The 26,076-nt window shown below is 40.2% G+C and overlaps 1 protein-coding gene across 5 annotated transcripts in view; it reads right to left on the reverse strand.

Annotated features, from left to right (window-relative positions):
• Nucleotides 1–26,076, reverse strand: part of TAF2 (TATA-box binding protein associated factor 2) — a 90,770-nt gene that overhangs the window by 11,280 nt on the left and 53,414 nt on the right. For 3 of the 5 annotated variants that reach the window (XM_040261785.1, XM_040261784.1, XM_040261787.1), the window contains exons 21-26: nucleotides 22,556–22,625; nucleotides 19,355–19,464; nucleotides 13,397–13,626; nucleotides 11,926–12,081; nucleotides 11,340–11,445; nucleotides 8,831–8,953 (exon numbers count right to left, since the gene is read on the reverse strand). In XM_040261785.1, the coding sequence (XP_040117719.1) occupies nucleotides 8,831–8,953; nucleotides 11,340–11,445; nucleotides 11,926–12,081; nucleotides 13,397–13,626; nucleotides 19,355–19,464; nucleotides 22,556–22,625 (795 nt within the window). The remainder of the gene's footprint in view (nucleotides 1–8,830; nucleotides 8,954–11,339; nucleotides 11,446–11,925; nucleotides 12,082–13,396; nucleotides 13,627–19,354; nucleotides 19,465–22,555; nucleotides 22,626–26,076) is intronic. The other 2 variants (XM_040261786.1, XM_040261788.1) reach the window with 1 other exon arrangement.

Consider the following 26,076-nt stretch of genomic DNA (forward strand, 5'->3'; position numbering starts at 1 on the left):
TGCACACACTCACACACACACTCACACACTCACATACACACACAGAGACATGGCCGCCAGCAGCCTGAGGCCTCAGAGAGCACACACACACACACACACACACAGACACACAGCCGCCAGCAGCCTGAGGCCTCAGAGAGCACACACACACTCACACACACACAGAGACACAGCACCAGCAGCTGAGGCCTCAGAGAGCACACACACACACTCACACACACACTCACACACACTCACATACACACACAGAGACACGGCCGCCAGCAGCCTGAGGCCTCAGAGAGAACACACACACACACACACAAACACGAGACATGGCCGCCAGCAGCCTGAGGCCTCAGAGAGCACACACTCACACACTCACACACACAGAGACATGGCCGCCAGCAGCCTGAAGCCTCAGAAAGCACACACACACACACAGATACACAGACACGGGCAACGAGCAGCCTGAGGCCTCGGAGAGCACACACACACACACAGACACGGCAACCAACAGCTGAGGCCTCAGAGAGCACACACACACGCACACACACAGAGACATGGGCAACCAGCAGCTGAGGCCTCAGAGAGCACGCACGCACACACACACACACACACACACACACACACAGACACGGGCAACGAGCAGTCTGAGGCCTCAGAGAGTGCGCACGCACGCACGCACGCATGCACACACACACACACACACAGAGACGCAGCCGCCAGCAGCCAGGGCCTGAGACCCCACGGCGCTCTGCGGGGCTGCTTCTGTTCAGTTTCCTACTCCTCCCAGCTGGCCCCTGAGCTCCTCAAGGCAATAAACAGTTCCTCTTCTGTTTATATAATTAAAAACATGGTTTATGTAAGCAAGATCCATCGGTTGGCATTGGGAAGCCGGACTAATGACTTTTGGAAAAACTATTTTTTAAAAATGATTTTGCTTATGTATCTTGTTTTTACTTGCTGTCCCTCCAAAATCTGAAGGCTGAGTCTCTCTTCATCAGCATCACTTGTTTACTCTATTTGGACAACAATCTTCATTTTGTAAGAACAAGAACAGAGTAAACAGAAGACAATGTAAAAGAGTCAAGTTAGGTAACAATCACATCTGAATGGAATTCTTTTGTAAACCTAAGTCCAATAAGTATGAAATAATTTAAAAGACAAAATATGTTAGTCTTCTAGGTATATATAGCATCAAGTCTTCATGACTGATCATGAATGATCAACTGTAAAAACTGTCATGGGGAGGGTGAGAGGAGAAATAAGTTGACTATTTTATAAAATTATAAAGGTATAGAGTTGATAGTTTCTAGGGAAGCTAACATTTTTCAAACTAGAATATTCTCAGAAAAAGCACTGCAAGGAAGGAGTGAAATGTTACATCATAGATACCTTTAAACAGCCTAACGCAGCACTGGAGCGACAAGCGGCCAAGAGGAGACGCCCCACGTCCAAGGTCAGAGACACCCTAGTAAGACAGCAGGCGCTGAGAGATGGCATCAGAGGGCAGACAGACAGAAACCACAGTCACAGACAACTAGCCAATCTGATCACACAGACCACAGCCTTGTCTAACTCAATGAACCTATGAGCCATGCCCTGTGGGGCCACCCAAGACGGGCCGGTCATGGAGAGGTCTGACAGAATGTGGTCCACAGAGAAGGGAATGGCAAGCCACTTCAGTATTCCTGCCTGAGAAGCCCATGAACAGTATGAAAAGGCAAAAAGATAGGACCCTGAAAGATGAACTCCTCACGTCAGGAGGTGCCCAATATGCTACTGGAGGTCAGTGGAGAAATAACTCCAGAAAGAATGAAGGGATGGAGCCAAAGCAAAAACAATACCCAGTTGTGGATGTGACTGGTGATAGAAGCAAGGTCCGATGCTGTGAAGAGCAATAGTGCACAGGAACCTGGAATGTCAGGTCCATGAATCAAGGCAAATTGGAAGTGGTCAAACAGGAGATGGCAAGAGTGAACGTCGACATTCTAGGAATCAGCAAACTAAAATGGACTGCAATCGGTGGATTTAACTCAGGTGACCATTATATCTACTACGGTGGGCAAGAATCCCTAAGAAGAAATGGAGTAGCCCACATAGTCAATGAAAGAGTCCAAAATGCAGAGAAGTGAAGTGAAGTCGCTCACTCGTGCCCGACTCTTAGTGACCCCATGGATAGTAGCCTGCACCAAGCTCCTCCGTCCATGGAATTTTCAAGGCAAGAAGTACTGCAGTGGGTTGCCATTTCCTTCTCCAGTAATTTTCCAAAATGCAGTACTTGGATGCAATCTCAAAAATGACAGAATGACCTCTGTGCATTTCTAAGGCAAACCATTCAATATCACAGTGATCCAAGACTATGCCCTGACATGTAACGCTGAAGAAGCTGAAGTTGGATGGTTCTATGAAGACCTACAAGACCTTTTAGAACTAACACTCAAAATAGATGTCCTTTTCATTATAGGGGACTGGAATGCAAAAGTACGAAGTCAAGAAACACCTGGAGTAACAGGCAAATTTGGCCTTGGAGTACAGAATGAAGCAGGGCAAAGGCTCATAGCATTAAGCTAAGAGAATGCACTGGTCACAGCAAACACCCTCTTCCAAGAGCACAACAGAAGGCTCTACATGTGGACGTCACCAGTTGGTCAACACCGAAATCAGACTGATTTTATTCTTTGCAACCAAAGATGGAGAAGCTCTATACAGTCAGCAAAAACAAGACCGGGAGCTGACTGTGGCTCAGATCAGGAACTCCTTATTGACAAATTCAGACTTAAATTGAAGAAAGTGAAGAAAACCACTAGATCATTCAGGTATGACCTAAATCAAATCCCTAATGATTATACAGTGGAAGTGAGAAATAGATTTAAGGGACTGGATCTGACAGACAGAGTGCCTGATGAACTATGAACAGAGATTCGTGACATTGTACACGAGAGAGGTATCAAGACCACCCCCATGGAAAAGAAATGCAAAAAAGCAAAATGGCTGTCTAAGGAAGCCTTACAAATAGCTGTGAAAAGAAGGGAAGCGAAAAACAAAAGAGAAAAGGAAAGATATATCCATTTGAATGCAGAGTTCCAAAGAATAGCAAGGAGAGATAAGAAAGACTTCCTCAGTGATCAATGCAAAGAAATAGAGGACAACAACAGAATGGGAAAGACTAGAGATCTTTTCAAGAAACTTAGAGATACCAAGGGAACATTTCATGCAAAGATGGGCTCGATAAAGGACAGAAATGGTATGGACTAACAGAAGCAGAAGATATTAAGAAGAGGTGGCAAGAATACACAGAAGAACTGTACAAAAAAGATCTTCATAACCCAGATAATCACGATGGTGTGATCACTCACTTAGAGCCAGACATCTGGAATGTGAAGTCAAGTGGGCCTTAGGAAGCATCACAATGGACAAAACTAGTGGAGGTGATGGAATTCCAGCTGAGCTGTTTCAAATCCTAAAAGATGTTGCTGTGAAAGTGCTGCACTCAATATGCCAGCAAATTTGGAAAACTCAGCAGTGGCCACAGGATTGGAAAAGGTCAGTTTTCATTCCAATCCTAAAGAAAGGCAATGATAAAGAATGATCAAACTATCACACAATTGCACTCATCTCACACGCTAGTAAAATAATGCTCAAAATGCTCCAAGCCAGGCTTCAGCAATACGTGAACTGTGAGCTTCCAGATGTTCAAGCTGGATTTAGAAAAGGCAGAGGAACCAGAGATCAAATTGCCAACATCCGTTGGATCGTGGAAAAAGCAAGAGAGTTGCAGAAAAGCATCTATTTCTGCTTTATTGGCTATGCCAAAGCCTTTGACTGTGTGGATCACAAGAAACTGTGGAAAATTCTGAAAGAGATGGGAATACCAGAGCACCTGACCTGCCTCTTGAGAAATGTGTATGCAGGTCAGGAAGCAACAGTTAGAACTGGACATGGAACAACAGACTGGTCCCAAATAGGAAAAGGAGTACGTCAAGGCTGTATATTGTCACCCTGCTTATTTAACTTATATGCAGAGTACATCATGAGAAACGCTGGACTGAAAGAAACACAAGCTGGAATCAAGATTGCCGAGAGAAATATCAATAACCTTAGATATGCAGATGATACCACCCTTATGGTAAAAGTGAAGAAGAACTAAAGAACCTCTTGATGAAAGTGAAAGAGGAGAGTGAAAAAGTTGGCTTAATGGTCAACATTTAGAAAACTAAGATCATGGCATCTGGTCCCATCACTTACTTCATGGGAAATAGATGGGGAAACAGTGGTTGACTTTATTTTTGGGGGCTCCAAAATCACTGCAGATGGTGACTGCATCCATGAAATTAAAAGATGCTTACTCCTTGGAAGGAAAGTTATGACCAACCTAGTGAGTGAAGTTGCTCAGTCGTGTCTGACTCTTTGCGACCCTATGGACTATAGCCCACCAGGCTCCTCCATCCATGGGATTCTCCAGACAAGAATACTGGAGTGGGTTGCCATTTCCTTCTCCAGGGGATCTTCCCAACCCCAGGACTGAACCCAGGTCTCCTGTATTGGAGGCAGACGCTTTAACCTCTGAGCCGTCAGGGAAGCCTTGACTAACCTAGACAGCATATTAAAAAGCAGAGACATTATTTTGCCAACAAAGGTCTGTCTAGTCAAGGCTATGGTTCTTCCAGTGGTCATGTATGGATGTGAGTTAGACTCTAAAGAAAGCTGAGCACAGAAGAATTGATGCTTTTGAACCATGGGAGAAGGTTGGAGAAGACTCTTGAGAGTCCTTTGGACTGCAAGGAGGTCCAACCAGTCTATCCTAAAGGAGATTAGTCCTGGGTGTTCACTGGAAGGACTGATGTTGAAGCTGACAATACTTTGGCTACCTGATGCAAAGAGCTGGCTCACTTGAAATGACCCTGATTCTGGGAAAGATTGAAGGCAGGAGGAGAAGGGGATGACAGAGGACGAGACAGTTGGATGGCATCACTGATTCGATGGACATGAGTTTGGGTGGACTCTTGGGAGTTGGTGATGGACAGGGAGGCCTGGCGTGCTGCAGTCCATAGGGCTGCAAAGAGTTGGACACGACTGAGTGACTGAACTGAACTGAGCTGAAATGGCATGCTGCTACTGCTGCTGCTAAGTCACTTCAGTCATGTCCAACTCTGTGTGACCCCAAAGACGGCAGCCCACCAGGCTCCGCCGCCCCTGGGATTCTCCAGGCGAGAACACTGGATTGTGTTGCCATTTCCTTCTCCAATGCATGAAAGTGAAACGTGAAAGTCAAGTCGCTCAGTCGTGTCCGACTCTTTGCGACCCCATGGACGGCAGCCCACCAGGCTCCTCCGTCCATGGGATTTGCCAGGCAAGAGTACTGGAGTGGGGTGCCATTGCCTTCTCCGGAAATGGCATAATAGGGGACAATTTTTACCCCTCTCTTCTACAATTTCAAAGTTGTATACAATAGGAACATATTATTTTTGAAATAGCAGAAAGTGTAATTTTAAAGTCTTTAAGTCAAAGTAATTTTAAGGAAGAAATATGAAGCTGGAGAAAGCAGGCTCTGTGACTTAAAACTACACTCCAAAGTGACAGTAAACGAAATAGTACGGTGCTGGCACAAAGACAGAAATATAAATCAATGGAACAGGATAAACGTCCAGAAATGAACCCTTGCGCCTACAACGAATTAACTTATGAAAAAGGAGGCCAGAATATACAATGGAGAAAAAAAGATAGTCTTTTCAATAAGTGGTGCTGAGAAAACTGGGCTCCCTATAAAAGAATGAAATTAAACCATTCTCTAATACCAAATACAACAGCAAACTCAAAATGGATTAAGGATCTAAATATAAGACCAGATACCATCCCACGTTGAAGGTCAGGAGGGGCGGCGGTGAGGAGACACCCCTCATCCAAGGTCAGGAGCAGCGGCTGTGCTTTGCTTGAGCAGCCGTGAGAGATACCCCACGCCCAAAGTAAGAGAAACCCAAGTAAGATGGTAGGTGTTGCAAGAGGGCATTAGAGGGCAGACACACTGAAACCATACTCACAGAAAACTAGTCAATCTAATCACACTAGGGCCACAGCCTTGTCTAACTCAATGAAACTAAACCATGCCCACAGGGCAACCCAAGACAGGCGGGTCATGGTGGAGAGGTCTGACAGAATGTGGTCCACTGGAGAAGGGAATGGCAAGCCACTTCAATATTCTTGCCTTGAGAACCCCATGAACAGTATGAAAGGGCAAAATGATAGGATACTGAAAGAGGAACTCCCCAGGTCAGTAGGTGCCCAATATGCTACTGGAGATCAGTGGAGAAATAACTCCAGAAAGAATGAAGGGATGGAGCCAAAGCAAAAACAATACCCAGCTGTGGATGTGACTGGTGATAGAAGCAAGATCCGATGCTGTAAAGAGCAATGTTGCATAGGAACCTGGAATGTCAGGTCCATGAATCAAGGCAAATTGGAAGTGGTCAAACAAGAGATGGCAAGAGTGAACATTGACCTTCTAGGAATCAGCAAACTAAAGTGGACTGGAATGGGTGAATTACTCAAATGACCATTATATCTACTACTGCGTGCAGGAATCCCTCAGAAGAAATGGAGTAGCCATCATGGTCAACAAAAGAGTCCGAAATGCAGTACTTGGATGCAATCTCAAAAATGACAGAATGATCTCTGTTCGTTTCCAAGGCAAACCATCCAATATCACAGTAGTCCAAGTCTATGCCCCAACCAGTAACGCTGAAGAAGCTGAAGTTGAACGGTTCTATGAAGACCTACACGACCTTTTAGAACTAACACCCAAAAAAGATGTCCTTTTCATTACAGGGGACTGGAATGCAAAAGTAGGAAGTCAAGAAACACCTGGAGTAACAGGCAAATTTGGCCTTGGAACGCAGAAAAGTAGGGCAAAGGCTAATAGAGTTTTGCCAAGAGAACACACTGGTCATAGCAAACACCCTCTTCCAATAACACATGAGAAGACTCTACACATGGACATCACCAGATGGTCAACACTGAAATCAGATTGATTATGTTCTCTGCAGCCAAAGATGGAGAAGCTCTATACAGTCAACAAAAACAAGACCAGCAGCTGACTGTGGCTCAGATCATGAACTCCTTATTACCAAATTCAGACTCAAATTGAAGAAAGTAGGGAAAACCGCCAGACCATTCAGGTATGACCTAAATCAAATCCCTTAGGATTATACAGTGGAAGTGAGAAATAGATTTAAGGGCCTAGATCTGATAGATAGAGTGCCTGATGAACTATGGAATGAGGTTCGTGACATTGTACAGGAGACAGGGATCAAGACCATCCCCATGGACAAGAAATGCAAAAATGCAAAATGGCTGTCTGGGGAAGCCTTACAAATAGCTGTGAAAAGAAGAGAAGTGAAAAGCCAAGGAGAAAAGGAAAGATATAAGCATCTGAATGCAGAGTTCCAAAGAATAGCAAGAAGAGATAAGAAAGCCTTCTTCAGCGATCAATGCAAAGAAATAGAGGAAAAGAACAGAGTGGGAAAGACTAGAGATCTCTTCAAGAAAATGAAAATGATAGGATGATCCTAGACAGAACACTCTATGACATAAATCACAGCAGTATCTTTTTGTATCCTTTCCTAGAGTAATGGAAATAAAAGCAAAAATAAACAAATGGGACTTAAAAGCTTTTGCACAGCAAATGAAAAGACAACCTACAGAATGGGAGAAAATATTTGCAAACTATGTGACTGATAAGGGATTAATTTCCCAAATATACAAACAGCTCACATAGATCAGTGTCAAAAAAACAAACAGTTCAGTTAAAAAACTGGGCATAAAATCTAAACAGACGCCTGTGCAAAAACGACACAGAGATGGCAACAGGCACGTGGAAAATGTTCAGGGTCACTAATTCTAGAGACACAGAGAGAAAACGAAAATGCGGGACCACCCACTCCAGCTGGAATGACCGTCATCCAAAGTCTACATACATTAAACGCTAGAGAGGGGGTGGAGAAAGAATCCTCCCACAGTACTGATGAGAATATTAATCAGTAGAACTCCTAAGGAGAACAGTACGGAGGTTCCTTAGAAAACTGACTAGAGTTACCATCTGATTTAGCAATCCCGCTCCTGGGCATGTATCTGGAGAAAAGCGGAATTCCAAAAGATCCATGCACTCCAGTGTTCATCAGCAACACTATTTACAACGACTAAGACACGGAAGCAACCTAAATACCCAGTGACAAACGAATGGATGGAGACATGGACTACAATGGACTACTACTCAGCCATAAAAAAGAACAAAATCTTGCCATCTGCAGCAACACGGATGGCCCCAGAGATTATCACACTGAGTGAAGAAGGCCAGAGAAAGACCAATGCGTGATATGATTCATACGTGATATATATCTATGTATACACACCAATGAACTTATTTACAGAACAGAAACAGACCCATAGATGTAGAAACCCCATCTGTAGTGACCACAGGGGAAACGGGGGAAGGCAGAGAGGAGGAGCGTGGGGTGAACAGACCCACTGTGATGCAGAAGAGAGCGAGCCAGCAAGGACCTGCATACAGCGCAGTGACCAACACCCAACACTTGGTAATAAGCCATAGAGTCTGTAAAAGGACGTAGAGACGGTGAACAGAATCCCTGTGCTGCACGTCTCGGAAGCTAAGAGAACACTGTGAATCAAAAATAATTCAAAAAAATATACATGCAGCTTGTATTTGAAGAAAGAAGTCTGTTAGACAGTACAGTAATGAAAGTCCTCAGATCTGTAGTTTGATAAAGAAACTTTAGGAAGTTTACAGATTTGTTCTTGAGCAAAATAACAACAATAGTAAATAGTACGTTACCTGTTCCCTTCCGTGGGAGCTCCATATTCCACTGGGGCTTCGTGGTGGGCGTGCCATCACAGCCTGCTGAGTGCTGGGGTATCAGAGCAGATCGCGAGTTAGCTGGCCGATACTTGGAGAGCCCTAAGATGCAAAAAGAGGAAAACTGGGGATTTATTTCTTTACTTCCCAAAAGAAGAAAACAGTCTACCTTAAAACCAGTATCAGTTCAACACTAAAACTCTAATAATAAAAAGACTATTATTTTTTAAAACTACTGAAGATCCCATTTGATTTAATCCTTTGTCATGGTTCTAATATACTTACGTTTGAGAAAAATAAACATTCAAGAAAGACAGTTCACCTGACTGAACTGCTCAACATATAAACTGGAGTCTATATTCTGGAGCAGAACCATGTCATGTCACGTTTTTTATTATTTATGTGGGACTTTGCATAGAGTTAAGCATGCCTGTTCTCCCCAAAATTTAGTAATAAATTTCATTACAATATTTAACTAACAGATCAAAATAATTTAAGGATTATAAAGATATCTGAAACATGAAACGTTATAATGGTAAAACATGAAGAGCACTGTTGTACCAGGATACCCAGGTTCTCATGCCAAATCATCCAAAAATTAGAGATACAGTCCAGGTAAGACAGTTCTGTGTCTGTGTCTCATTTTCATTTGTCAAACAGAAAAGTCTAGGATTTGGATCTAGCACTGAGTTGGCTACTACTTGGGTATGTCATCGAGGGCAAATTATTTAATATATCTCTGCTTAAATTTACTTATCCATAAAATGGACAGAATAGGAAAATAATTGTTAATGATTTGATTATGATTATGAAAGCCAAAGAATTCATGATCTTTCAGTTTTCAAATATAATTAGGTTCATATTCTCTTTGGTGCCAGTTTTCAAATTCTACTGGTTCATCCCAGGTTACTAGATAGTAAAAAGTAATTTAGGTCTTACAAACAAAACTAAACAAAAAAACAAACAAAAAGCATACCACAGCAAGTAAGGGAGAGTTGCACAAATATAACATGTTTTAAAAAAACCATTCAAACACAAAGATCACAAAAGATAACCACATCCAGCATGAAGTATAAATAGGATTTTCCAGTAAAAAGAAATAAGAATAGTACCTATTCCTAACACATAAAGAAAAACAGTCATATTCATAATTAAAGAAATATATCATAAACCTGAATTATAATGATAATCATAATTAATAATCATTTAAAATGGTAATTATAGTTAATTATCAAGTTACCACAATGACAATAAAACTATATTAAGTACAAAGCATGATGATAAACATTGATGAATTACATCTTTATGTATCAATATGGGTGAGTTTCAGCAGCATAACGTTGAGTGAAAAAAAGCCAAGTCATATTGAGAATCACACAGTTTTCATATAATTCAAAAACTAAAGGCAAAGTAAACATATAGATCATATATCTGTGTGGTACACTGTACAGAAAAGCAACAGAATGTTGAAGGAAAAACAGCTGAGACACCATTCACTTACTCGCAGTGCACAGACAGGTGAACAGCACCAGGAAAGAAGCACAGAGAGTGGCCAGAGAATGAAGAATGCCACACAGGTTCACGGTGGGTGGCGGGTCACCAAGACCTCCTTTATTACTTACTGTATTTCACAACCACAAGCAAGTTACACCAAAGCTTCATTTCTGAAAACCTGAAAATGCTGATGACATGAACTAGGCATAGTCTCTTCAGAAAGCGTTCTGGTGGTAACACCAAGAGCATGAAAATCCTCTGAAGATAAGCACCTTACAAGGAAGCTAAAATTAACCTTTTTACCAAAAATATATTTAAGGGATTTATCCTGAGCATAATTTGACAAAAAAGAAGCTTCTGTAGGAAGACACTCAGAGAGAATTACTTGCATAAAAATAAAATCTGAAACAAATGCCTGCCCACAGGGAAATAATAAGGTAAATTAAAGTGTATGAACTTGATACTGTCTAAGGTAATACTTTCAATAGAAAAGATGATGATGTTTGAGAGATGTATGCAAAAATCTGTAATATGACATATTACCTGGAACAAGCAGTCAAGAAAATAAAGGAGTCGTGTTACGGGCTGCATTAGTTGTAGTCAAGAAGTTTTATATATAATTACAGTTACATTATTTTTTTAAAAACAGATCTCATTTTATTTTGAGGTTAAGTCTAAACTTCAAAAAACAAAGAAACCAAAAACAGAAATTAAAGCTACTGGAGGGAATCTGATGAATGGATTTTTTCAAAAAACAGATCTAGAAGTAAGCCAAATATTTAAAAAGAAACAAAACAAAGTAGAAAATCAAAAGAAATACTTAAAAAAAATTTATTCCTTTGCTGATATGTGTTATCTGATACAGTCTAGTATTTTATACTGGCTACCTCTAAACTTTATAGTTATTCTCTTGACAATAAAGCAACACCCCCTCAAACAGTGGTATCGAGCGAACTCTCTCCACCACCCCAGTGAATGCAGTATACCACCTTACCTGGAGTTGACGGCCTTTCAAGCATGTTTAAATGATGGGAAATGAATGCCTGGCTATCATGAACAGTATCCATATCAATCTCTTCTTCCTCTTGAGAACTTGAAAACTGTAACACAAATAAAACAAAAGAGGAAAGAAGCCACTGTATCACTTTATGTCCGGATTTCTGCTCTCAGGAGAAGCAGCAGAAAAGCCGCAGGATACAGCCCCAAAACATTTAAAAGGAAAAGTAGTCTCCTTCCCGAAAAGCATTAAGAGAAAGAGAAGATGATGCGGCCCAGCCTCCAAAGAAGCTGACTGGGATGACTGGAAGTGCACAGCGGCTGAGGCCTGCCCTGCGCTGTGGCGGGAAGCAGTGAGCTGTGTAGGCTGTGCACACAGAGCTCCTCCCCCAGACAGAGAAGACGCGCGTGGCAACAGAAGTCTGACTGTCGGCTGGAGCGTCTTAGATGGACATGTGAGTTCTTTTACGACTTAGGCTGTCCCACCTGTTCCTGCGAAGGGAAAGCCACTGCGAGTAGTCACAAGGGGGTAAAGAAGGTGAGCGCCCTACGCTGCTCATACAGGTGTAGCCTGTACGTCTTACTCTGATTCTGAGTCTGACTTTACTGCTATCCTCATTCTTCTCCAGTATTTGGCCAGGCTCTAGTGGGGACCCCAGTGGCGTGTCAGCCTTCCTCTTCACTCCCTGCTGATGAGCTGACATAGTACATGAGGCTTCCTTGGCAAGGTGATCATCTTCCTGTGGCAATATTCAAGACCAAAATTAGATTCCTGAAGACAAGTAGCTCATGTCATAGCTGAAAACTAAGACCTACAGCAACCATGCAGATTAGAACCTGCCCAGTGCCTGAAAGTTGTCAGCGACGGGCTAGAAACGAATCTCACCCTCCCCTGTCTGCTGGTCTTTCTGGGAGGAGAAGGGAGGTATGAAAGGGAACTTTTAAAACTTTCCCCAGAGCATATATCTTTTGGTGTCATTTTCTCCTCTTATCCTAAAGACTCCAAGTATGAAAGTGGATAAATCAACATATATGGACAAGAATTATAAATATATTCATTTCCACTGGCTTATAAATAGTCAGATACAAAAGAGCTCTTTAATGAGACTTTTTTTTTTCCTATGAAAAGATCTGTCTTACTTTTTCATAACCCGAATCTAGGATACATTTTAAATTTACAAAAATAAGTATGATTATATTTCAGAAAATCTAGGTGAATAATTTCTTTTAAATGACTATTACTAACTAGCATAAAGAGAAATTTAAGTTTTAAAGTGTCAAAACACCAGTAGGGTATTGCCAGGCAAGTAATCTAGTCTAAATATTGGTGAAAAATGAAGCCTGAAGCACGGGGGATATTCTGTCACCAATGAGCAAGAGGCTCCCGGAAAACTTTCTGTAAATTACAGTATGAAGGTCTTTCTACAATAAAGTCTCATAATTTCATAATGCATAGTTGGAAATAAAAGTTTTTGTAAAAGCAAACACATAGATATATATATATATATACATAAACTAAAAAACACAACGCATTTCTCGTCCCCCAGTGAGCAGCTTACATGTTCACTGGACTATTCATCATTATCCACTTATTTACTAACGATTCAACAAGCAGTTGTCAGGCAGTTCTCAAATGTTTAGAATGAGGCTATTAATGCAAAGTAGCAAAAAAAACAGATAAAAGTCAAGGTCCTGTGTTCAAAACAGCCTGCCACGACAGTGTACAGACAAGTTCGGTTAATACGTAATTGGTTAAATGTTCAATTCTCTACTACTCAAAGGAGACACTTTATGCTCAAGCACAGAAAGTCACTGTCATCACAAGAGCAGGGAGTGGCCTGGCGTCACAGCCTCTGCGTGCTGCCGTTACGCAGCCGTCAGCAGCGCTCCAGAAGCTGTCAAGTGCTAAGACAGGGTCAGCCAGCACTTCTTAAAATGGTGCGAGAAGCTGTGAGTGGCTCCAAAATCCTCTAGCTCTAAAGAAACAATTCTCTTCTTTGGAGCTCTAAATAATAAAACTATTGCTACTTTTTCCACATTGCGTGTGCTTCTTACAGGGTTCTGGAATCCAGCTAGCTGTGCGTGGCTGCTTGGGTTCACTGCAGCTTCTTGGTTGCCTGCTATGGCCTCTGGAATGATGGTTGGATTCAAGACAGCTTTTTTCTCTTTCAAATTAAGGACCAAGCCAAGTTCTGGCAAGGGTAAGCAGGAAGGTCTACTGAGGCCAAAAAGCGTGAAGTACAAGTCCACAGCCCCACACCGCAGCCTCCAGTCGTGTGAAGTGCCTAGGAAGTAATCAACAGCAATGACAAAGGTCAGTGTGCACGTCTATCCATACATGTTCAGATGTCCAGAACCTGTACAAACGGAAGGGAAGAGAGGATTCTGATGCCTAAAAGGAGTCGCCTACTGACGAAGGCCCCAGTGGCAAGCCCTCTACTGTAAAGATGCTTCCTACCTTAACATCAGGTACCTACACACTGTCACAAAAACCATAAATGTTCTAAGGAAATACTGAATTTTACAACTGAAAAAATCTAATTCTTTCATTCTCCTATGAAATAAAAATTAGACAACTACCATATTTAAAATCTGAAAGTAATAAATTTGAGCATTAGAATTTGTTTCCAGGAGCAGCGTTCATGGTGTGCCATCTTCCGACCATACTATTAAAGAAGAAAGTCAGAGAAGGTGAACAGGGAGTGGATGAATGTGGAGCAGTTAACCAAGGAGGAGGAATTAAAAGGAAGATTTAAAGCCAGAAAAAAAAAATACTATTTTTGGAGTATTAGACTTATACTGGGCTTTCCTGGTGGCTCAGATGATAAAGAATCTGCCTGCAATTCAGGAGACCTGGGTTCGATCCCTGGGTTGGGAAGATCTCCTGGAGAAGGGAATGGCAGCCCACTCTAGTATTCTGGCCTGGAGAATTCCATGGGCAGAGGAGCCTGGTGAGCTACAGTCCACGGGTCACAAAGAGTCAGGACTGGTCCACACTCATTCATTCTCTGCTCACCTTGTCCAATTTTCTTCTTTAACAGCATGTTAGGAAGATGGCACACCAAGAACCTTCATGATCCCTACTGAATCCTACACTGGAAACAAATTCTCATGGTCAAATTTACTACTTTCAGATTTTAAATATGGTAAGAAACCCTGAAACAACACAATTCTAACCTTAGATTTATTGTAGAAGAAGTGTTTGTTCAATACCTACATATTTGTGCTCTTCAAGGGATGGCCACAGGCTGGTCACGGAGACGGGGACATGTACTGGCCAGAGGGAAACTGCATCTGCAGAAACTCAGCCCGAGGAGGCTGAGAGACCTCTCAGCTTCTCGGATGAGTATCCCTGTCTTCACCTCCGAAACCAGGGTTGTGGTCTCAGAGTATACCTCACCCCACAGCAATGGCAGACCAGAGCATGGCAACACCAGAACTCTTCCCACTTGCCTTTCAGTCCCCCAGTGGGACACTCCAGGCAGACACTGCCACCACACAGAACTGCCAAGATGAGATTATCACCTAGGGTTAGATAATGACTATGGTTTCTAGCCAGAATTCAAAATGGCCTAGAGAATTTAAAACGGGTGAGAAGAAATATTCTTCTAGACAAGAAAAAGAAACCATATAAATAACTTTGGCCAAGAACTAGGGTTTCAGAAGACTACCACAATGTTTTAAAAAAGAGGAACAAAAAGGAAAGACATTGCTACAGTAAATTCAGGACAGTTAATATTATTAAGTTTTGTGGTTTTCAACAGCAAATATTAGAATAAATAAATAAATTGCAATCAAGTAATGATTTTGATGAGATATACTCTAACAGACCCTGGGTCAGGAAGATTCCCTGGAGAAGGAAATGGCAACCCACTACAGTATTCTTGCCCAGAAAATCCCATGGAAAGAGGAGCCTGGCCGGCTACAGTCTGTGAGATGGCAGAAGAGTCGGACATGATTTAGCAACTAAACAGCAACAGTAACAGGTAAGTAACTGTCAAATTAACTACGTGCAAGGAAAACTCACATGGGTGTGTACTTTCAGTTGTCAGAGGAGTTACAATTTTATCTACTATATATACTACTCTGTATTAGGCACTTTGCACATCAGGAAACAACTGTCAGTCTTCCTGGAGACAACTTCAATTTTGCTACTGTGTGGTAAGGTAACAACAGATACACAATACTGCTGGAAGCAGAGAAAGAAGCAAGAGTTCTGAGAAGCATGAGAGAAACCAGAAACGGGAACAGTACAGAGTGAAGGTAAGGATTTACACTAGAAATCCATCTCCTTCTCTGGAATATCCATACCTGGACACTTTAATGGACTGAAATGGCCCCATGTCTTGGGGGCCCTCGTTACTCTCCTCCTCAATGTTTTTCACACATGGAAAGGTTCCACAGAGGACAAGGATCGGATTCCTGGCCCTTCATCACAGAGGCTGGAGGGACTCAGCCCTCTGAAGAACAGAATGAAGGCTGCCGAAACAACAAGCCCTCCATGTCTACCACTCAGGGGCAGAGCAGGAAAAGACGGCCATCTCAGACACTCTATCAGTAAAGAAACCAGAATGGCTTAGGGTGCATTTACAACTGGACTAAGACTAAACCTTGAAGGTGAGTCTTGCCCAATTATGTCGACTGCAAATAATGATTATGGAATCTTTATATACTGTAGATGACGTCGAAACCAGTCATGCAACTGAGTATGAACTCTTAAAAAGTTTTTTTTTAAAGAAGCATTATCTCAGTTTTAAAAAGCAGTTGGGAAATGTATCTTCTGGTGAGCGGGGGCGCCCTGTTTCCTGAGGGTCAGCTAAGGACCATGAGATGGCATGGGGCGTGAAGGCTGCTGAGCGTCCCCAGCCCCTAGAGCAGGTGCGCTGTTCCTTTGTGTTTCTGTGTGGGCTTTTGGGTCTGGGCTGGTAAAGGTTTCGGCAGGCCTTCAATCTGCATGGAGGAAGCAGCACTACTCTAGTCTTACAGGAGGACCTTGACTGATTCTCCCTCCTTAAACACCTGAGTGATAAATATTACAACTTAAGGCTGATAGGATGGAGCTGAAAAATAAGCAGTGCTTCTGTTAAAATTGTAAAACAGGAAAAAAAAAAAAAGAGAACATTGTATTTCAAAACCATGGAGTAAAATCTTAGAATGGTTGTCACTTTACAGTGGCAGGGAGTGGCAGAGTCAGAAAAGATGGACGGGAAGGTCAGGACAGAGCTGGCCACACGGCGTCGTGCTCGTGGAGCCTGCCTGTACACATCTGTAAGTTTCTGTCATCAGTGCGGAATGAGTTTACTGCAAAATGTCCTCGGGCTTCCCTGGTGGTCCAGGGGTTAGGACTCTAAGCTTCCACTGCAGGATCATGGGCTCAATCCCTTGTCAGGGAACCAAGATTTCATAAGCACAACCAAGGAAAAGAAAAATGTCCTGAAAATGGTGTCTTGATCAGCTTTAAAAGCAATCACCTCAGAAAATGAAGGAATGCTCTTTTCTAAGATCAGATTTGTGATCTGAGGGATTTGTCTTCAGATACTTTCTGATTTGAGCAGAGACCACCTGCCCTGAGCACTGCCTCTCTGGCTCAGGCAGGCAGGGAGGGCCCCAAAGCATGACTTCGAATGAGAATACAAGGGCAGCGCTGCTACCTGAGGGAAGAATCAAGAATCAAGGCGGGTGGGGGGGTGGGGAGGTACATGAGTATTCCTTGCCATTTAAGTGATTGAGTTGGGAGGGGTAGCTGGCAGATTAAATAACAGTCTTCAGAATGCTGCAACTGAATAAAAACCAAGAACTCTCTCAGGCAATCCTCTAATCAGTCTTCCCTGTCTAATGCCCAATGTTCTCCAAAAACATTAAAAAGAAAAAAACAAAAAACCTTCTCAATTATTTGAGCCATTCCCACTGTTCATATTGTTCTGTTCCCATTTATTTATACATCTGAAGAACAAGAGTAAAAAACTGTTTATGCCGATGGCTTCACTGATCTGTTCTGTTTAGATTACTAGCACAGAGAATTCCAAACCAAAGCAGTAACTGTACTTTATTCTGAACACTAGCAGTAATAAATACTAAACATCAATCAGAGCTTGAATTTGTATAACCACAATCTTCCAACGGAGTTCAAACGTTTTAATAGAGATTGTCCCATTAATCTGAAACACACACTTATTTTGCCCATGAACCCTTCCCTAAGAAGTGATATGCGACTTCTTCGTACTTCATTATGACTGTCTGTCAAGTTGCACTCCCTCACAATCACGAAATCCTGCATTCTTGGTAAGAATATACTCAACACAGTACAGTTCATGTCACATGCTGCTGCTGCTGCTAAGTCGCTTCAGTTGTGTCCAACTCTGTGGACCCCATAGACGGCAGCCCACCAGGCTCCCCTGTCCCTGGGATTCTCCAGGCAAGAACATTGATGTGGGTTGCCATTTCCTTCTCCAGTGCATGAAAGTGAAAAGTGAAGTTGCTCAGTCACGTCCGACTTTTTGCGACCCCATGGACTGCAGCCTACCAGGCTCTCCGTCCATGGGATTTTCCAGGCAAGAGTACTGGAGTGGGTTGTCATGTCACATTTTAACTGCTGAATGATCCTTTACAAGTTCATGAATTGTGTGCTCATTTCTTGGATCTGAATGACAGTAATCATAACATCCTTTTAGGTAACCACAAATAGCAAAATGCAGAACATCATGTAAACTCCAGCAATCATTCTTCTAGGCACGAGGGAAAACATGAGAAGAATAATTTGGCAATAATGATATAAACTGGGTTATGTGCTATTCTGTAAAGATTTTGAGGACAAGGGCCATTTTATTTTCAATTTTATTATATTTCAATGAAATATCTACTATGGTGCCTTTACTTGGGGGTATTGTACTATGATTATGAAACTCAGGGACACAAGTCATACAGCCACTTAATATTTCAATGTTAGTAAATTAAATAATTTTTGAAAAAGAATCAGAACTTGTTATTTAGGTGGGATTCAGTGAAGTGTCACTAATGAGATAGGCAAGTAAGCTATCTTCCAATACTTCAGAGAGAAGGTAAAGTGGCGTATTTATTAGAATGAATGCCCGCTGCTCCCTCACCATCTATCTGTAGCAACTTCTCCCTAAGCCAAACACTTTCAGTCTAGCTTTAGATTGAATTTTAAATCAAAATCAATATTACAATTTCAACATATGGAGACATAAGGCACATTTTCTTTACATATATATTATAGTTACAATCCTACAGGAAAAGATTAGTGATTCAATTAAACAAAAACGTCAAAAAATATGAACAATTTACAAAACAGAAACTACAGAGAACTCACAGATATCAGAAGTACCCAACACAGTATCATTAGCATGTTAGCGTAACAACCTTCTCGAGAGCTTAATATGAACTAGTTATTGCGTTTTATAAATAATAACTCATTTAATTTTCAGTCTGCACAAGTACCTCTATTTTAAAATGAGAAATTCATGGGCTTAGACAAGTCACACTGAGAGCAAGTCATTCAGCTGAGGTTTAATCCTCAGCAAACTGGTTTCAGAGCTCATGCCTAGGAGCACTGACCGCCTCCTGACTATACTCAGATAATGTAAATTAAAACCGTGACGATGAGATGCCAGGGTCTCCACCGTGCAGAAAGCTAACACTATATACCGCCCTGAAAAGGGTGCGCAAGGAACTGGTTACCTCTCGGAGAGGCCACTAGGAGGACTAGCGAAAAGAGAAAGAAGACTTATTTTTCAACCCTCTGTAACCTTCTGAAATAAAAATAACAGTAATACTGTGCAAGTTCATGTTTACAGCTCTTTAAACATTTGAGACACTTTCACTAAATTAGTATTTTCGTTTCCTCAACTACCCTGTGGGGCAAGTGTGTGGCTAGCAAATGTTATCGCAGCCACCACTGTGAAGGTAAGTACGGTAAGTAGTCTCCTTAAAAAATAAATAAAATGAAAAAACTCCAATAATAAAAAGCTTTTTTAAAAGCCACTGCTCTCTTACCAGAATTCATAAGTTTCCAAAGTTGATCTACCAAAGCTTCATTGCATAAGGGAGACTCCATGCTCTTAGTAAAGGGTGGGTTTTTAGTCAACATATTTAGAATTTTATGTCTGAAAGATAAAGAAAAATTAACTTTTTTTAACCGTGAAATAAAAACATTTGAAAACTATCTCAAGTTTCTCCATCTTATTTTATCACCTCTCTTCTTAGACTAACAACTTTCGCAAATATTTAAAAGTAATTCAACAGCTTGAAGGTTTTTTCTAGATACAGTTGTCACTACAGAGATAAAATCACTTTTCTTTAACATATGAATTAAGTTAAACATATATATGATTAGAAGGGGAAAAATAATACATACAATATACATAACAACCACTTGCTTAACACATATTTAATTAGCCATATACAAAGCATCATACTAAATGCTATCCATACAGTGGCAACAGATGACACAGTCTCTGTCTTTTTAAAATTTATGTTCCCATGGGGGAGACAGCAGGTTAAAAAAAAATTAAACTATAAAATTAACATTTATATACATGGGTAGTATGTATATACTTGGGTAAAGGAACAACTGTAGGATTTTATGGACAATTATTACTTGATGAACCTAACCTAGAGCAGGGAATCAAGAAGGTATCCTTATAGAAATGATGTTCAACTTAGCTCTAAAGAATAAAGGTGTAATTACAAGTAATTAGTTTCTTTTCCTCCAAATTTTAAGGTTTCAGCCCCCAAATTCTGCAGAGCTTTATCTAACTCTAGTGATCTATCTAAATCAGTAACCCTGATGTATATAATAACATAAAATTTTTAATGTTAAAAGAGAGAAATTTAAAAAATCTGTATTTTTTAAAAGAATCAGTTCTTATTAAAGGCCATTTTACTATTAGTTTAAAAATCAACCAAAAGCCATAAAAATAAAATGCTGTATTTGAGGCAGGAGAGATGAATGTCACTGATGTTACGACAGACAGAAATAGCAGAAATAGAAATGTTTGCCTATCTTTAAGACTAAGAATCCTATCCCATTTACAGCAGAACACAGCGGTTCTATATGATGGTTACTCTGTGAGTGTAAATAATAGAACAGATTGGAGGTTGTCAGAGGTGGGGGGGGTGACACGAGTGAAGGGGGTCAAAGGGTACAAATCCCCACTCATAAAATAAGTCACGGGGGGATAATCTATAGTATAGTGACTACAGTTAGTAACAACTGTGTTGCATATTTGGAAGATGCTAAGAGAACAGATCTTGAAAGTTACTATAAGAAAAAATACCTGTAATTATGTATGGTAATAGATGTGAACCAAACTTATGATGGTGATCATTTTTCAAAATACACAAATAGAGAATCAATATGCTATGCGCCTGAAACTGTCAATTATACCTCAACAGAGACAGACAGGAAGGGAGGGAGGAAAGAGAAGGTAACGATGACAGGGCAAAGGACGAAGTTTCTATTCAAAGTATAAAAACCAGAGGGGGGAAAACCCACAAAAAATACAGTGACTGATGTCCCAAGACACCAAATAACACATGTACAATGCCGCTAATGTGGTAACACCCCTATCCTGTAATCATTCACTGCTATTAAAGCTTTTTAAAGATGTGCTGAACTTTTTAAAGTGTAACTATGAGCTAGATGATATGAAGTAAAGCCTAAGAGGTTCCCTATTGGTGATATAAATAAACCATATTGATTATGAAGTAAACATGTCAAATATAATCATGAATATATCTTTAAATAGATTTTCAGTTCAAAGTATAAATAAGTGTTCTTGAAACTCGAATATTAAAAGCTCCACAACATTTCAAAAGCAATCTGACTGTATAGTATCTAATTTAGAAATACAACTTCAAATATTATATAAAATGGTCTTCAAAACGCAGTTCTGAGATCTCAGAAGTGTCTTAATGTTAGTTCCTGATGTGACTTGAAAACATAAATGAACACATGATAAGCTACGTTTATAATTTCTGTCCCTACTTGCTATAGGCAGCATCTTATAAACTTTAAAATGCATGAGCGCTACCAGAGAACAGACGAGGCTGGCTTCCTGCCGACTCTCTTTCATGTAAGCATGCACTTCAGGATGGGTGATTATGAGATTTTTGTCCACATCAACCTGATCCTTCATATATATATCAATCCAAGGACAAATTATTTAAAATACAATTCAGATCACAAATCAAGAACCATGAAATAAAAACAGCAAAACTGTACAAAGAATATTTTTTAATAAGCATTGCTTAAAAGATTGAAATACACAGGTGACTTAACCAGGAACCTACTACAGCTAACCTGAAAAGACCACTGCTACTCAAAGACTTCTCCGTTAGGGAGCTGGACCCGCCTACGCATGCCTCACATCCAGGTGTATTTCAGTGAGGTCAAAAGGCAGAGTGTACCTGTGTGCCTTTTCAGAAGAAAATACCTGCCAGGCGATGTGCAACCTTGAGCAGGACGATGCTTCTGGGTCTATGTTCCTGTTGCTAGTTGGAATGGCTAAAATCTAAATTATTTTCCAGCTTTCAAATTTCATTTTATGAAACTGAATTATTACAACAAAAGAACAGAAATTTGAGTCTATTAGGTATAAAGAAAGGAAGATAGAAATAGTAAAAAGTTTTAATCCTGCTCAAATACACTATAAATATCCTACTTTACAAAAGAAAGCAGCAGAAATGAACAAAATGAAGAGAATACAAAAATGAAAATAGTTACTAAGTCAGGACTGGAATTTTAATTTCTCTTATTTTCTAAATTTTTAACAATGTTGTATTACATTTTTCTAATCTTAAATCCATTTATTAAAAATTAGGATTTTATTTGAGCAAGTAAAGGAATGAATGGGATACACCGAAACACTGCTCTCATTCACTTTTAATAGAGTGTATCAATTGATAAGGAGGTTTTATGATTTTTTTGATACATAAGGGATTCCCCATATATATTAAAAAGGGTTACATAAGCTTTTCTTTAAATTACAATAGAAATCATGTGTAAAATTCAGGGAATTAACTTAATATATCTTTTAAAGTATCTTTCCAAAGGCAAACCAAATAAAAAACGACATGAGTACCAAGATAAGGTACTCCTATATTTTCAAAAACTAAGACTTAACTCCATGTCTAATTTTCTGAAATTACTTCATGATTTATAAAAACAAAATATTATAGCACAAAAAAACTAACCTTACATAGGGTACAGGGTCATTCTGAATCATGTTAAGTAGCCACTGCAATTCTTCATAACTCCTGTCCACTGAAAATAAAACAGGGAAATGTATTTGTTGTTAATTATAACAAATTAAACAAGTGACAAGGAGTTCACACTTAATACCTAGGACTCTGTCTTAGCCAGATCTCTAATTAGAAATGAAGGATGTAGGCAATTTCTTACACTTTTACTGCAATAGGCTACGTTGCAAATTTTACACGTATTGTGCCATCTATGCAGCCAAAACGTAACAAACAGGACCAAGAGTGTATTTTCCACTTAGGCTCAAATCAATGGCAAATACAACATAAAACAAAAGTGTAATTTCCTAGAGCCCTAAATCAGAGATGAATAACTCTAAGTGGAAATGTGCTGAAACAGATGTGTCTCTAGGTGCTCAGATCAGATTACAGAGCTTTGCTATTCAATTGTGTCTCAGTTGAATGGTGTCTCAGTCACTGTGTGCAGTGAACTGCTGCTGCCCAAGTGGTTTCTTTCATTTAAGAGCAGTCTTAACTTTTCAGTACAACATAAAAAAACAGCTGTAAAACCAGTACTATAAGTATAATTAACTTTAACAAAATTCACTAGCTATTTCCATTTACCTTTTCAAAGAGTAGTATGTTTATGATTTGAAAACCTTTATTTTCAGAATTTAATTTCTAATATTTTCCATTCTTTTCCTCTTCTAGTCAACTGGATTTATGGTACACCTTTAAACATCTTTCAATTAAATCATACTTACTAATTTACATTCTTTTGGAAATCACAATATTAACATTCTACTTGATTTCAGGCAGTACTAATCAATGAAAACTTCCTCTTTATGAGACAGTGAACATTATTTGAATACCTTGGCTGGGAATAATGGCCTATTTAGTGCATCTCAAAATTTCCAGATTTCACAAACTGGTAAAAGTCAAAATAAAACTGAAAACTGACATAGGATTAAATTTTTTTCTTGCTAAGAAATATATAAAAAAACATTATCTTTACCAGCATTCTTTGAAAGAAAGGAAATTTTAACCCTAGACAAAAAGTAAGAACAAATGACAGCCTTTGTTAAACTTGGGCCAACATACATAAGACACGCACTATATTGTTCTTACCTGTTTTCTTCTGAGAAGCAGCATTCCTATTGAAATTTACACCAAAATGTAAGGATTTGCCTCTATTTTCTTCTACTTAATATGTAAACTTTAAGCAATCCTCTCTTTACACAGTTAGATGAGAAATTACCATAACTTCTTTATTCTCCACATTTTAATATAATCTGGAACTTTAGATTTATGTATTTCTTATATTTGCATATTATTTTTTAAGAACTAAGTTTTGAAATTTGCATTAAATTTTACATGTTAACAAGTATTTAAGCTTAGCTCTTTAGTTTATAGGCACAGATGCCTGGCACTTCACTGGGAATTTCAAATCACACTTTCATCAATCTTGAGTTATTATTTTGGTTCAGCTCCAGATCAGCTGAAAATTATCTTGGGAAAAAATTTTTCAGCACTCCATGGCACACAGAACTTCCCCAACCAGGGGTCAAGCCTGTGCCCCCTGCACTGAAAGCACGACTGGGGACCACTGGACCACTGAAGAAGCCCAGGGATTTTGTTTTTAAAAATATTACATATAGGATATGGTCTTCTAGGTCTCCAAGGATACATGAACAACAATCTAGCAAAGCAGAGAATCTTAGATCATAATTTCCCCTAAACATTATGTTGGCCTGTGCTGTCTTTTGAATTCTTCATACTCTGAAGAATTTATAGGCTACATTATTCTTTTACCTTGTACAATAAATGGGCTCTGACACTTCTAGGAATAGTTCAAAATTTACAGACTTTTCCTTAATCTTAAAATTTTAAATTTCATCAGATTCTAGCTTAGGTCAGTCTCATTTACACTCTTTCAAAGTATCCTATTATTTCTTGGATAATAGGATATAGTATATATAATATATCCTATTATTTTCTTCCACCTATTATTCTTCATGACAATTAAAAAAAAAAAATTTTCATCTCCTTAACGTACTTTCCACTCTGTATTTTTGACAATGTTCTGAATATGTAATATTCCCTTATTCACTTTTTTCCTTCTTTTTTTTTCCAGCTTCATGAAACCTTGTTTACCCCCCTCCTGAAGTCCCCACTTAACACCTATTCCCCCTCAGTATTTATTTATTGGCTGTGCTGGGTCCCCACTGTGGCATGTGAGATCCAGCTTCCTGAGCAGGGATGGAAGCCAGGCCCCTGCGCTAGGAGCACGGGGTCTCAGCCTCTGGACCGTGGGGGAAGTCCTCAACTTGCCAGGAGCCAGCACGAGAAGTCCTGCCTGTGGCAAAGGTCATGAGGTTAAGGGGCCCGACAGGCAAAGGCGAGTCGGGCCTTAAGGGAGCCTCACTGGATCTGCTCAGAGCATCTACCCCGAAAACCAGAGTCTGCCTGCTTTACTATATTATGCCGCTCACCAACTCCTCTGACATTAACAGGGGGCTGTCCCCCCACCAACTTTTTCAGGAAAAAGTTAATTTAGAGATTTTATATAGTAAGTCTCCTGGGCATAAAAAGAGCGTTTCAATCCAAAAACCCCTCTGATGGCTTTCTAGCCTGCCTGCCGGACTCTTACAGCTGTGCATGTGATTGTTTGCGGCCTCCTGACTGCGAGACGCACAGGAAGCTTAAAACATCCTAGGAATGTAGGGGCTTCCAAGGAGTCAAAATCATTAGAATAGGACTGATTAAGGGTTTCATTTGTTGAGCCAATACTTGCTGCCAAGTTTTCATATCTTTTATTTGTAGATATAGTTGGCATGTAGAAAAAACAGGTAGTAGCCCTGATATTAGCAACATTAGATCTTTGAGTTAAGTACTTTCTTTGTTATAACCCACTGCACCTTTGTTCTACAGGAATGTAACTTTATTTAGTACTTTGAGGGTGATGCAGATTAAGAAAAAACACTTCAAGGGAAAATGAGTTTTCTGGTTGATAGACATTTATCTAGGAAAAGAGCCATAAAAATGTTAACAGGCCCCCTGGCCAGAAGATGATGTAAAACCACCTAAGACCTTTTGTATACGGGAAGGTATGCAGAAAGAAAGCCTGGTCTCAATGAGGGTCAGGACTGCTGCCCCTGCATAACTCTGCATATTCCATTATTTCTTTATGTACAACTTGGGGTATATAATATATAAGCTGCTTTTGAAAATAAAGTTGGGGGTCTGGCACAGATGCTTGGCTCGCCGATGTCGTTCTTTTCTCCCTTTTCTGGCTGAATTCCCATCTGGAGCGTGGAGGCTCGCCATGTCTACTTACTTGCCCTGGCTTCTAAGACCCACGCGAGAGGGAGCCTATGGCGGGACACCCTCCACTATTCAAGTGGGCGCCGGTGGCCTACATAGACGGTGCAAACTCCTTGTCTTGGAGTTTTATTGGTTTTCCACGTAAACCAAGTTATTCAGCCTCTTTTCTCCACTTATTTTCCTACTACACT

This window comes from Oryx dammah, unplaced genomic scaffold (assembly GCF_014754425.2).
Source record: "Oryx dammah isolate SB20612 unplaced genomic scaffold, SCBI_Odam_1.1 HiC_scaffold_19, whole genome shotgun sequence".
Classification (NCBI taxonomy): domain Eukaryota; kingdom Metazoa; phylum Chordata; class Mammalia; order Artiodactyla; family Bovidae; genus Oryx; species Oryx dammah.